We start from the raw sequence: 13,388 nt of genomic DNA, 5'->3' as shown, positions 1-13,388 counted from the left end.
TTACATTTTTGGATCACTGAAGCCTATTCATTTTTAATAAATACTTTCCCACCAAAATATGTCAAACTGAAATCCTTCTTACTAATCTCTTGGGCTGCATTTTTGTTAACGGTGCAGAGGAGAGTTGTCTTTTTAATATACTTCTCGTTGGAAGTCCTGGGTTCTTTTCAAATATTTGTTCATTTTATTGATTCCTTTATTCTATAATTCTGTTACCAGAACTGAGTTCCTGTTTTGTGCATTTCTGAACCTTCTTAAGTTGTCTGAACATAGTCTCGGGGCCACTGTCGTCACTGTCTTTTTTAAGGTTAATAACTTAAACAGGAAGCCCCTTCTAACCAGATGAATGTTTTGTCTGATCACAGCAAATGGTGACAAAAAGTCTGGAGACTCTCGAAAGGCTGGAGAGACAAAAGTGGCTGGAAAACCAAAAAAGGCTGGAGATGTCAAAAAGACCTCAGGAGCAAAAACAGGTGTGAAGCAAAAGAAGCCCACAGACCCCAAGAAGCCTGAGGGGGTCCTGAAAGCTGCAGGAAGCAAGGAGACAGCAGAACCCAAGACAGCTGTGAAGTCCAAGGCAAACGAGACTGGAGGGACAAAGGCCGCTGTGAAACAGAAGAAGCCTCACAGTGGTTCCAGGAAGCCTGAGGAAGCCACAAAAGCTGTAGAGAGTGAGAAGACGCCAGAACCCGAGGAAGCTCTAAAATCCAAAGCCAAAGAAACGAGCCCACCTGCGGAAGTGCCAGGTATCTTTGGAGACTCACTTCTGCCATCCTACTCAGAAGTCAGCCCTAATAATAATAATAATAATTTATTATTTATACCCCACCTATCTGGCTGGGTTTCCTCAGCCACTCTTGGCAGCTTCCAACAAAACACTAAAATACAATAACCTATTAAACATTAAAAGCTTCCCTAAACAGGGCTGCCTTCAGAAGTCTTCTAAAAGTTTGGTAGTTATTTTTCTCTTTGACATCTGGTGGGAGGGCATTCCACAGGGCGGGTGCCACTACCGAGAAGGCCCTCTGTCTGATTCCCTGTAACTTGGCTTCTCGCAGTGAGGGAACCGCCAGAAGGCCCTTGGTGCTGGACCTCAGTGTCCAGGCAGAACGAGTTCATTGGGTTTATTCCCAGAAAAGAGACTATAGCAGCCTTTCTCAACCTGTGGGTCCCCAGATGTTGTTGAACTGCAACTCCCATCACCCCTAGCTAGCAAGGGATTATGAGTTGCTGGAGGGGCAAACGCAGGCCTCAGCAGAGATCTGAACTGAGTGGCTCTGATGGATGATAACGATGTGACCGGTTGTAAATACTGTAAATAAAGACTATAAAAAAAAGTCAAGAGGCTCCTGTAGTGATTGTTGTGAAGAGAGGAAGAAGATAGAGTTGTAGTCCAACAACATCTGGGAACCCACAGGTTGAGAACCACTGGACTATAGGATTCCAGCCTTAAAAGTGTTGCTTTCATTGAGGCAAATTTTTACCTGTTCCATATAAGACAATAGTCTGGAACAAAAGGATTGGTTCAGTTTAAAATTGGGGTTTCCTTGTTCTGGAGTTTGGGCTTCCAACTCACCAAATGAACTCTTCATCAGTGACAGCCACATTACTTTTTCATCTTTTAACAAAATTATTTTTTAAATACAGATGTGACAGAAGCTGCAAAGAACATTGAAGCAAGTGAATCGGTCACCAAGGTGAGCCAAGATCCCGGTGGATGCAAGCAATTTTGTCCTCGAAATGCTTTGCAAACAAGGGAGAAACTATGGAAGAAAGATTTACAATTTACAGCATGCAGCACAGTAAAAGAGAATTTCATGAAAATGTTATATAGGTGGTATCTGACCCCCTAAGTAGGTTAGCAAAGATGTATAAGTCAGAATCTGATATCTGTTGGAAATGTAAAGATAAGGAAGGTACTTTTTTATCCTACGTGGTGGACGTGCAAAATGGCTAAGGACTTTTGGGAGATGATCTATAAAGAACTGAAAAACATGTTTAAAAGGTCCTTTGTAAAAAGACCAGAAGCTTTTCTTTTAGGAGTAATTTTAGATATACCAAGCAATCAGGGAAAAAACTATTCATGTACGGAACTATAGCAGCCTGAATGGTATATGCTCAGAAATGGAAGGAGGGTTTAGTAGCAGCAAAGGAGGAATGGCAGATGAAATTGATGGAATATGCAGAAGTGGCTAAATTAACTAGTAGAATAAGGGATCAGGAAGACAGAGTTTTTAAAGAAGATTGGAAAAGATTTGTAGAATATTTGAAAACTATTGTAAACAAATTAAGATGTTAGCAGGATTAGAGTGACGAAACGGAGAAATAAAAGAATACGGATTGATTAGAATAGGCAGCAGAAATTTGGGCTGGGTTTGGAAAAAAATAAGAAACAGCAGGCTAATGTTATGTGAAAATTCGTCGATAATAATTCTAATTTTTTGTTTTTGTTTTGCTTTTCTAGGAAGCAGAAGAGATGTGTGTGGTTTTGATTTCTAACCTGCCTGCTTCAGGATTAACTCCAGATGAGATTTCTAATTTAACCAAGCCCTTTGGAAAACTGAAAGATGTGTTAATTGTATCTTCACATAAAAAGGTATTGAGAAGCCATTTTTCACTGGACATGCAAATAAAGAGCAGAAATGCTCCATAAAGCAGTATTTCCATGAACGTTCATGGAAAACCACATAAAATTTCTGCATATTGTAACTTTGGATTATCTGGCTTCAGGTGGCTGATGTAGATTTCTTCCTTCTTTTTCAAAAGGCATACCTAGAAATGAGTTGCAAAACTGCAGACTCCATGGTGCAATTTTATACCTGCTTTCCAATGTATGTGGAGCAGAACCAACTGAGCATTACTTTGGCACCGGAATTCAAAGACATAAAAGATGAGGTTGGTAACTAAAACATTAAGAAAAATGGTGGGGGCGGGGGGAGAATGCAGTGCGGTCTTGTGGTATTCTAAAGACAAACACGTTTATAATGCTATCTACTTTATTTGTCTTTAAGGTGCCACAAGGCTCTTTGTTGCATCAACCGTTTGGGGTGTGAAGTGGGGATGGAACAGTGTATTTGCCGGCTTTTTTAATGATGTTTCAAATATGGTCATCTGTCCTGGATGCTTTAGCTGAGATTCCTGCATTGCAGGGGGTTGGACTCGATGACCCTTGGGTCCCTTCCAACTCTTAAGATTCTATGCTATGCAATTTCACTTAAACGCACGGTACCTTGGAACGTAACCCCTGAGTAAATTCGGAGTTGCCTGTGCTACAACCAATTAATACAGTCATAGAATCATAGAATCATAGAGTTGGAAGAGACCACAAGGGCCATCAAGTCCAACCCCCATTGAGTCACATCTTTGAGCATCGGCAAATGGTCTGCTAGGAGCTGCTGTCCTCTGCTTCCTCACATTCCATTTAGTTGTGTTTCACTTTTTATTTAGGCAAATGTGTTGCAGGACCTGTTTCAAACCCTGCCCTCTGGCCTTTCTTTCTATAAGCAACTTGCTTGATACCTAGACTGCAGAGGCAGCGGTGCCAATTAGGATGATCTGAGGTTCTGTGCTTGGTGTGTCTGGGCTGGTTTGCATGGCTCAGTGCTGTGTGCAGGAGCTGAGCCAAGTATCTGGGTCCACATGCTCTTCTGCTCCCACTGCCACCCAGCAGGGAGAAGGACTTTGCTAGGGTTTCCGTTCTGTTTCATAGGATCCTGGCTCAGCATTACACATGAACCAGAGAGTCATGGTTTAACTCAATCCCTGGTTGATTAAGCAAGCCAGCTTCATAACTCAAGTTGTGGAGATTTGTTTAGAATCTGGCCAGTTTTTGGTCTGAACCACATTCTCTGGTTTGTTCCCAATGCCAAGAAGGGATTCTGTGAAAATGAAAGTATATGCTAGCGAAATCCTTCTTGCTCCTCTACGGAAGAGGGAGGGAGCATGTAAGCCTGAGAATTTGTTAGGCTTGTTTCAGCTCACCCACATAGTGCTAAACCATGACTTACCATGATGTGCAAAGTATTCGTCTGCCTGTTTAATCCAGTAAATAATCGTGAATTAACATCTTGGGCAATTCTCCCTGGAGTTGGAAGACTAATGAAAGCAGTGCTGGAAAACAGCTATGTAAAAATGAGTGTGCGTTCATGAGCCAGAGCCCCCTTTTGTCAGGGGCATGGAGTGGTATTCCTGGGGGATAGGTGGGAATGGGGTGGCGGGGAAGAATGTGTTTGCAAAGTGGAGCCAAAGCTGAATGCTTTAAGAGGGTTACTGTGCTGAACACAAATCAAAATGAGACCCAGTGAAAATGGCTGTGATTTATGTATAATCTGTAAATCCGCAGACACCTTTAGTTTTCTTAAATAAATATTTTTGATCCCTTTTTCTTTAGGAAGCTATATTTGTTTCTATGATTAAAGATGTCAATCCAAAGGTAAGTAGCAGAAGCGTTACGAATTGTTATGTAGTGCTTTTCCTGATAATCATTTTGATCCCCATCATGCTGGCGGCAAGCCTCAGAATGTCCCAAGTGAAGTGCAGGTGTGAGTAGCTGAAATACTGTTCTGTGGTCTCCACGGAATAGATGGCTTAAGGAAATGAATCCAAACCTCATGCTGCCAGAGAAGGCAGGAAACAGCCAGGCTCAATGGCCTAGCAGACCTGGTGAAAGAAAAAGTCAAACTCCAAATAGAAACCATCTGCTCTGCAGTCACTGCTTAATGTGGGACTTTATGGTGAAGGGTGGGCAGGAAATGGGGTACTGTAAATAGATAAAATTGATGCCTGCGTTTTCTTTAACTAGGTGAACACAGAAAATATCCATTCACAGTTTGTGCATTTGGGCAACCTGCCAGATAAGGGATATTCAGAACTCGAAATACTTTGTGTTGGACTTCGATTTGGACGCGTAGATAACTACATGGTGATAGCAAATAAGAACAAGGTGGCTGTTCTTGTTTTGGAAACTTCTTTTTGTAAGCAGACCTGTTACTTGATGCACTCTCCCCAGAGCACCATGACACAGTTTACTATTGTGGCACAGGAACCCAGTGGCACAGGAAGGTTCTCACCCACCCCTCCCCAGCTGCCTTAAAGGACAGCAACAAACTCCTAGAAATAATGTCTTTCAGGAGAAAAAACTCCATCTGGCTAATAAGTAATATTTACATGCGTATCACTGTACTGACTGCACAAAGGGTATACTTTAATGTTAACGTTATGCATATCTTAACTTCTAAGGCCATTCTCCAGTTGGATAGTGCTGAGTCAGCTGCATCCATGTGCCGCTTCCTGAAAAGGTATCCACACAACCTTGGAGAATCACGGTTGACATTCTCACGCTCACCACAGATTGAACCGTCGCCGGTAAGTGAGCTTCCTTTCTTTAAACGCGTCTCAGTTTTCCAGCTTGTGTGCATCCGTGGTGGGTTCTGAAGACTCAGCCTGGATGTGGATGTTTGCTGTTAATGCTGCTGGGCTGTTCTTGCCCGCTGGCACGGAAGGTTTGAAAGCTACGGAGTGGTTGGGAAACTGGAGAAGAGCTTGCTTGTCTCTAGCAAGGACACAGCAGGTGCAGGAAAGCCCTGACTCTGCCCACTCACAAGTAAGTCTAGTGCCACCCAGTGGCTAAACTATGTAACAGTTGTGGGGAAGCTTGAGGCAGCCCTATGTGGTGGCCCAGGCAGTTTTGGCCAAGCCAGACCCACCTGCCCAACCCATATAATGTCATTTATGACATGGTGTGTGGAGCAAGTAAAGACGAGGATGGGACAGATTTGGAGTTTGCTGGCGCTGCCAGCCAGTCAATTGGCAGCTCCTGGCTCTTTGTAAGCACTGCCTTGCGAAGGAAGGCACCAACAATGGGTGTCTCCTGCAAAGCCCTGCACTTTGCAAGAACTGACAATCAGCTGATGCTCAGTTACACTCCAACACTCCCTCTTCCCTTGTTGCTTTTGTAGACTGATTAAGTTGCCAGCTAGGTATACGGTCCAGTCTTATTCCTTGACAGGGCTTAAAATTGGGCATTAGCATGGCGTCAGGTGTAATGGGCAAAGCTTATAGTTAAGGTTGATTCCTGGGAAGTAGAAATCGTGCGATTAAAAGAACAGAGTCATGACATACGAGTTGCCCTGTTTCCCATTTTTTCACTCTCATTTCTTTTTTTGTTGTTTTACGCAAAAGTATTTAGTTTTGGACAACTGCAGAAAAGAGCCAATTGTAGAGCCTCTTTTTCATTGCTCTTAAAATTCTATTGTGTATCTGTGGGCCGAAGTATTTCGCATGGTTTCTTGTTAATTGCTTCAAGAGCTCAGAACTGGACATTGTTTTTCAACAGGCTGAAGTCACAAGAAAGGAGGAGAAGAAACAAGAACCAGGCAACGAAAGGTTTGTTTTTTAAATATTTAAATGAACTCTGTGTGTGTGTGTGTGTGTGTGTGTGTGAGAGAGAGAGAGAGAGAGAGAGAGAGAGTATGCATGCAGACTGATTATCCACCTCACCTTTCCGTGGTAAGCCCAGTATTCTGATTTATTTAGGGTTGTCACTTCTTATGTGAAACAACTTGTTCTCTGTGTATCCCTCTCACCCCTCTGTCAAGTTTTGGACTTGTCATGCAGTCGTAGCTGCTGAAGTCAGCAAGCGTGCCTGGAATGTGTGCGTACAGTTCATTTCCATTAATATCCATGGAACTTTACCATTGACTTTAGTGGGGTGTGGACTGAACCATACACAGTATTTGCAATTCAGATGACTACAGAAAAATGACATTGGAATTAACCAGCTGCAGCAGTGCATGCAATTCTGTGTGACAAGCCGGTGTTTTTGAATCAGTGCTTTCAAGCTCTTCCCAAGTATATAAAGATATTTTGCTGTGCAATTCATTTTTTCAAGGAGTCTGCAGTTGACCCTGAAGCTGGTCTATCATGTCACGCTATTTAAGTGTAATAGAAAAGACCATTAGCAGTTTAAAGTATCCCAAGAACCATGTGCTAAATGCATAGTGCATCCTGTCAAGTGTTCACACAATATAAAATTATGGATGAGATACACAGAATTTTAATGACTGTATTTATAATTAATTTGCATCAAAGAGAATAGGTTAAAGTAACAAGAGTTTTTTTCTGTAGGTGGAAAAAAGAACATTTTTGTTTTCAAAATGACTTCTGCACCTCAAATTATCTTCCTAGATTCTTCTTAAAAGGGAGATGCATACACAACTTTATAGCCTACAGATGTAGTTAAAATAATTGTACTCTGGCTAGCAAGTATATTTGAAAATTAACACCCGGGGTGTTTGTTACATCATAATGCTGATATGTACCCTATTTCACGTCTAATAAAACTGTGTTTTTCCCCAAAGCTCTCACCTACACATGTGCAGCCTGCTTAGTTGTTGATGATATGCACCTGCAATGGAAGTATAATACACATTTCTAATACTGTATACGTACACTTGGTACATGCAGAACACCAGGCTCATTTGGTAACTCATTGTCTCCTTACTTGAGTGTAAACGTTGGGTCCTGAGATGCTGCATCTGAAGGAAGCATTTAACATAACCGCTGTTGAGGAGGCCCATGTAACAGAGTCACTTTGCATGGGTCATACCTGAGTCAGCTTCATCTGCTGGCTTTTTGCGCAAAAAAACCCCAAAACAAACAAACCACACACCCTGTTCTCTGTTCCAAGGAAACCAGCAGCATGGCCAGTAGGCATAAAGCTTGTTCTTCACTGAATCGTTTGCGCTCATGATGGAATATGGCAAGAAGAAAATATTTTAAATCGTGGAGTACAGAAAGAAGGCAGATTTTTCTTTTTACTTGCTCCCCTGACCTTACTCTGTTGGGGAACAAATGGACGCCATATGTTTTTATGGTTGATCGTACGTAATAGATGAAATCTTGATTAATAAACTGTGTGTCACTTCTTCACAATGGCTATCACTTCATCTTCTGGATGAGTTGATGGACCTGCTTGTTCTGAATGTACTTTGATACCTCCTCCCATGATGGCATGTTTTCGGCAAACAGTTTTTCCCCAGAACCAGATGGAGGTGGCTGAAGATGAACTGAGCTTCGGGTGAAGAACAGCTGTGTGTGGCTCTTTTGCCTCACTCACGTGTGGCATGCTTTTTATGGGTTGTCCTTTCCAATAGCTTCCTCAAGGGTGCGAGACTGCAACAGCAAGTGGGGTTGTGTGTCTGGTGCTTCCTTGACTTGTTTAAATTATTGCACCCTGTTGATAGAATCTTGATGTCACAACTCTATCATTCCTGAAAGCTCCATCTCTTTGGCAGGATTTTATTCTTGGCTGTGAATTCTGCTTTTTTCCCCTTTTTTTTTTTTGGTCTGTGCTTTTCTTGTCTGACAGAAGGTCCTGGAACTCTTAATCTCCCAAATGAATGGCTAAAGTTCACTACCTGCACCTAAAAAACACATTTTAAAGGACTGAATCATTGTGTGAGTAGCTTCTCTTCTTCAAGAAAGGCTCCCTTTTGGTTGAGTAGCATGACCAACCTATCTGGGAATTTTCCTGTTTAGATTCACCTGAAAAGAGTCACATGTGCAAGCTGTGTTGTTGAAAGCCCAAAGAGAAGGGGATATATGTGTTAAGCCAATCTCGGTTGGATATCTTCAGAATTTAGAAACATGCTCTTTGCAGTTTACCTCTGAATTCATGCAGCTGTCTATCCAAACCATACAGATGTGTATTACTCAGGAACTTTTTTGTTTCCCCCTGGAGTTCTGTAAATTCACTAATGCCATGAAGTTGAGCTGCGTCACATCACCAATCCCAGCTGGAAGGTCCCATCTATATTTGCCAAAAGTTGGAGGAACCATACTGTTTTTGCTGGATCCTGTTTGCTGTGCTTCATTATAGTGTGCCTTGCACTCCTTACTCTCCTAGTTTCATTTACTCAAATGCGCATCAGCATCCCCTTTGCAAGTCACAAAATCCATGCCTTTTGTGCTTGACCATTTATTATTATTATTTATTATTATTATTTATTCAATTTGTTTACCACCTTATACCCGTAGAATCTCAGGCGATTAGCAGCATAAAATCGAAATATGAAAAGGAGAAAATTATTAATAATAATAATAATAATAATAATAATAATAATAATACAACAAAGGCAACCCAATAATCCAGCCTTCCACAACACAATCAGTCAGCCCAAGGCATGGTTGAAGAGGAACGTTTTCGCCTGGCACCTAAAGTTGCATAATGAAGGTGCCAGCCAAACCTCCCTGGGGAGAACATTCCACAAACGTGAAGCCACCACAGAAATGGCCCTGTTCTCTTGTTGCCACCCTCCGGACCTCTCGAGGAGGAGGCATAAGAAGAAGGGCCTCAGAAGATGATCTCAGGGTCCAGGTAGGTTCCTGAGATCTTCTCAAATTTAGTGATCTCAAATTTTTATTTCTGTTACTTAGCAAAATTTATATACTGATTGATTGGTGTAAAACCTCAAAGTGGTTTGCAAGAAATATTAAAACTATCAATGAGAACATTATTTTTGCATATATTTTACTGCTTTGTAGTCCTATTTTTTGAGGCTTGGTGTTTCCTTTTGGAATGGCTCCTGGTTGGGCAAGACACTTTCCCCTCCTTTAATCGATTGTGATAGTGGCAGTTCTTCTCCCATCAATTGCCTGCACAGTTTACACACCTCCCCTTGTCATTTGGTTCTGCAGAATACAGCACACTTCACCCTGCCAGTTGTGCTTTGTGGGGGGGGGGGGGGAGGTTGTTATGGCGCTTTTATTTTGCCCTCTTTCTGAGGGCGCCTGACTCACTTCACATAACATGTAGAGCACCCAGTTTGGTGTGTGATCATCTTTCAGTTGTAATATGTGATATCTTAGTATCCTTTCCTAGGTCATCAAAGCAGAATTGCCATTACCCCAGCTTTGAAATCATTCACCTCCAGGTGGAGATTATTCTAGAGACACACTAGAACGGGCTTTCAGGAGGCACCAGTTTGGCTGTTGCTGGAAGCTCAGTGGACCAAATAGAGCCTTGATCTGATTGCAGCAGGACCGTTTTTACATTCCTAATAATTATGTACTTGTAAGTGGAAGTTCTCTGGAATACCATACATTGTCGCCTTGAATTTGATTATTTTGGAATCTATCAGAAAGCTGAAAATGGACTAAAGGCTCAGCGAGTGTGTATGTGTGGACATTTCCACTCTTGTCAGTCTCATTTCAGTTCTCTAGGTAACACCCCATTTAGCACCCATATTTCTGGAGCGGAACTGCAGGAAGGTGGATAAAAGATCAGGAGGGTTTCCTATTCTAACTTTAAATTGGTTTATATCCACAGCCAGAGCTATGCGTCCCTGTGTTCTGTCTGTCTTTCTCCCTACCTAAACTTAAACCTGACCTGTCAGCTCCAAGGCACACAGAGCACACATGCATACTGACTAGTACCATTAGAGAAATGCTAAGATGCCTGCCATGCTGAAGCAACTTAAGAGAGAGGTAACCTAGAATTTGGCTCATTGTGAAAACCAGTTTGGTTGTTGGGCCAGATTTCCTAATGCTAAGCTCTCTTGCATCAGGAAATCCCAACCGTTGGCGTCGAGGGGTTATTGATTACTGTGGAGTTCTCAACATAGCTTGATTTCTTCTGTCTTTTTAAATATATTTAGCCCTGACTTGAACACATTTCCCGAAGGATCAGGAGTGGTGCACCCAGCTGCTGTTCCTTCTCCAAAGCCTCCTGAGGCCAAGGAAGAACCAAGTTCTGATCAGAAGCCTAGGATTCCAGAAGAGAAGACTGAAGAAGACTCAAGACCCGTTGAGAAAGTGGTATGTGAAGTGGCGTCAGAACCATCAAAGACAGAAGGGTCAGAAGAGGATTCTGGAACTGGAGCAACAACCACACCTACTACGCCAGTTGATTTAGGATCATCTGAAGTAAAATCCGAAGGAGTTCTTCTTACTTTGCCATCCAATTTGGAGAAGGAAGAAAAAATTACAGACACCTCTAATGATGAATTTCTGGAAAATGCACCTGCAGCTGCTGGAGAAAACAGAAGTGAAGAATTAGCCACTCCTGTTGGTAAATCACCAGAAGAATTATCCAGCACGACTGAAGCGGAGAGCATGGGAGTAGACTCTGTCACGACCGTGGAAGGAGAAGACAGAGTTGCTGCCACCTCTGAGACATTTCCTGTGGACTCTGCAGAAGTTGCCGTGGAGGAAGTGTCAAGTGGCAATGTACAGTCAGATAACAAGCCAGTAACCCAAGAGGCAGATAGTACTGAAGCATTACTTAATACATCAGAAATACCTACATATCAGGTGATTGGGGGGGTGATAGACAAGGAATCTGAAATCCCCTGTTCCGCAGCTGAAGCTAATACAGTGGTGGAATCTGAGGCAGCGGTGCTGGAAGCTGTGGAAGTCACAGAGGAGAAACCTGAATTAGTCAAACCTGAACATGTAGTCAAGACGGAGACAACTTTAGAGAAGCAACCTGAAAGGCTGGTATCAAATGAGGGACCAACCAAGGAGGAGAAACCTGAAAAGATTACAGACGACAAGAGTCCTGAACAAATTCTACCCAAGGCACAGCCCAGTAAAGGACCGGGACAAGCGGCTGAATCCATCAATCTTGCATCAGAATCAGCATCCAGTGCGGACACTACTTCTGTTGGTGAAAGTATGCTAAAGGCTCTGATGTCTGTCCCAAATGTATCCAAGACGAAAGCTTCGACTCTGAGAAAAGAGGAGCAGAAGACTCCCGCGAAGCCGGCAACCAGGAGCCGCACAGTCACTGAAAAGAAAGTGGTGTCAAAAGAAGCGAATCAGCAAAGACCTCCGAGCGGCAGGTCAAACGTGACAGATGGCGGCAAGTCTAAGTCCAACGTACGTTCTCTTGTTGTTAAGTTAGGCATTGGGAAGAGTTCGTCGCTGCCAGACAAGGACTCCCCAGTGGAAACTAAGGGTAGCTCAAAGCAGACCCCGGAGCGGGAGAGTAGATCATCCAGTGTGAAGCGAGACAGCAGCAGCAATAAGGTGAGAAGGGCTAAAGTGCTGGCTCCTTGTGACTGGCTGGTAACTAACGTTGACGCTTCTTCCAGATCCTGAACCAGTGCAGTGGTAGCCCGGGCCCAGTTCCCTTCCCCTTCCTCTAAGCGGTTGCATTAAGCGGGGCAAACAGGCAGGCGGGGGTCCTGCCGTCTCTAGATTCATGGCACACACAGCTGGAAAGCGGCTCACTCGGAAGCACTCGGTGGACGGGAACTTCTTCTGGGTAAACCTGAGAGTAGAGCACCAGCTCTTGACGGTGCAGTTCTGAATGGGCGGCAAGTATTGTTCATTCTTTCCCTTGCTGTCGCTGTCTCCTCTGCCGTGAGGTGAGGCTTCCTGTGTCGAATCCTGACGGTTTTGCACATACTGGCTGCTGAGAAGGGACCACTTACTCACGATGTGGTTGGTGCGCTCAATACCCGGATCTTAAAAATGATTGGCACGGTCTTAACTTTCTTAGCGTGTAATGAATTTCATCCAAGTTTAAAGGGGGAAGTCGTGTATCGGTGAGCTTGCAATTCTGTTGTTTTGATTCTTGTTCCCCTTTCTAAATTTTCTTCAGGTGTCTGCTGGGAGAACTACTAGAGGTTCTAAAAGCTGCACAAAACCAAAAGAGGTAAGGAAAGAAACAAAGCCAGGGACAGCATTAGAATTACAGTCACTCCAAGAAGCACCTGAAATAAGGTCTCTGCAATGAGTTTTTGAAGGCTTATTTTTTCTTACCACTTTCCTGTTGACTAAAAAATTATTATAATGCTCATGGTCATATAATACCACAACCGGAGAAAGCTGCTATGGCTCAGAACTTAAGACTCTAGATTTCCTTAAGGAAGATGGGCACTGTATTATTATTATTATTATTATTATTATTATTATTATTGGAAACAAGGTGAGGGTCATTTTTCTGACCTATTCTGACCTTTTGTTTGAACAACTGATGGAATTGAACACGGTTCCACTTAAATTTTGGATTTGGATTACTTGGGTTGTGTTTCCTGCAGCGGAGCAGGGAGAGAAAACCAGCCTATGCCGTTGGTGTGATTCGAGAGATGAGAGAGGGAAAGTGTGAGGTGGGGGAGATTCTGAGTTTTTTCTACAAACACAGCAATAGCAGTAAGAATAATATCCCAGTTTTTTCTTTTCCTTTTTTTAAAAAAGGGTTACCACATTTCTTCTTCTTCAAAGTTTGGGTTCCTAGGAACTTTGGTGGGTAAAGGGTAAAAAGTTGCTGCATTTAAATTATAGAATCCCCTTCCACAAGATGTAATGGCGGTCACCAGCTTGGAGGACCATCCAAGCAGATGAGACACATTCACAGAGGACAAGACGCTCATCTACGGTTGCTC

The 13,388-nt window shown here is 42.9% G+C and overlaps 1 protein-coding gene across 4 annotated transcripts in view; it reads left to right on the top strand.

The window, feature by feature from the left end:
- Positions 1-13,388, top strand: part of ZNF638 (zinc finger protein 638) — a 65,487-nt gene that overhangs the window by 43,477 nt on the left and 8,622 nt on the right. For 2 of the 4 annotated variants that reach the window (XM_083398126.1, XM_083398125.1), the window contains exons 11-20: positions 366-746; positions 1,648-1,697; positions 2,465-2,596; positions 2,767-2,895; positions 4,391-4,432; positions 4,802-4,942; positions 5,239-5,364; positions 6,335-6,384; positions 10,656-12,027; positions 12,605-12,658. In XM_083398126.1, coding sequence (XP_083254252.1) covers positions 366-746; positions 1,648-1,697; positions 2,465-2,596; positions 2,767-2,895; positions 4,391-4,432; positions 4,802-4,942; positions 5,239-5,364; positions 6,335-6,384; positions 10,656-12,027; positions 12,605-12,658 — 2,477 coding nt within the window. The remainder of the gene's footprint in view (positions 1-365; positions 747-1,647; positions 1,698-2,464; positions 2,597-2,766; positions 2,896-4,390; positions 4,433-4,801; positions 4,943-5,238; positions 5,365-6,334; positions 6,385-10,655; positions 12,028-12,604; positions 12,659-13,388) is intronic. The other 2 variants (XM_083398127.1, XM_083398128.1) reach the window with 2 other exon arrangements.

The sequence above is a fragment of the Podarcis tiliguerta genome (assembly GCF_965153285.1).
Source record: "Podarcis tiliguerta genome assembly, chromosome: 9".
Taxonomy (NCBI): domain Eukaryota; kingdom Metazoa; phylum Chordata; class Lepidosauria; order Squamata; family Lacertidae; genus Podarcis; species Podarcis tiliguerta.
The sequence above is the reverse complement of the archived record's forward strand: the minus strand, read 5'-3'. Positions and strand labels throughout refer to the sequence as shown.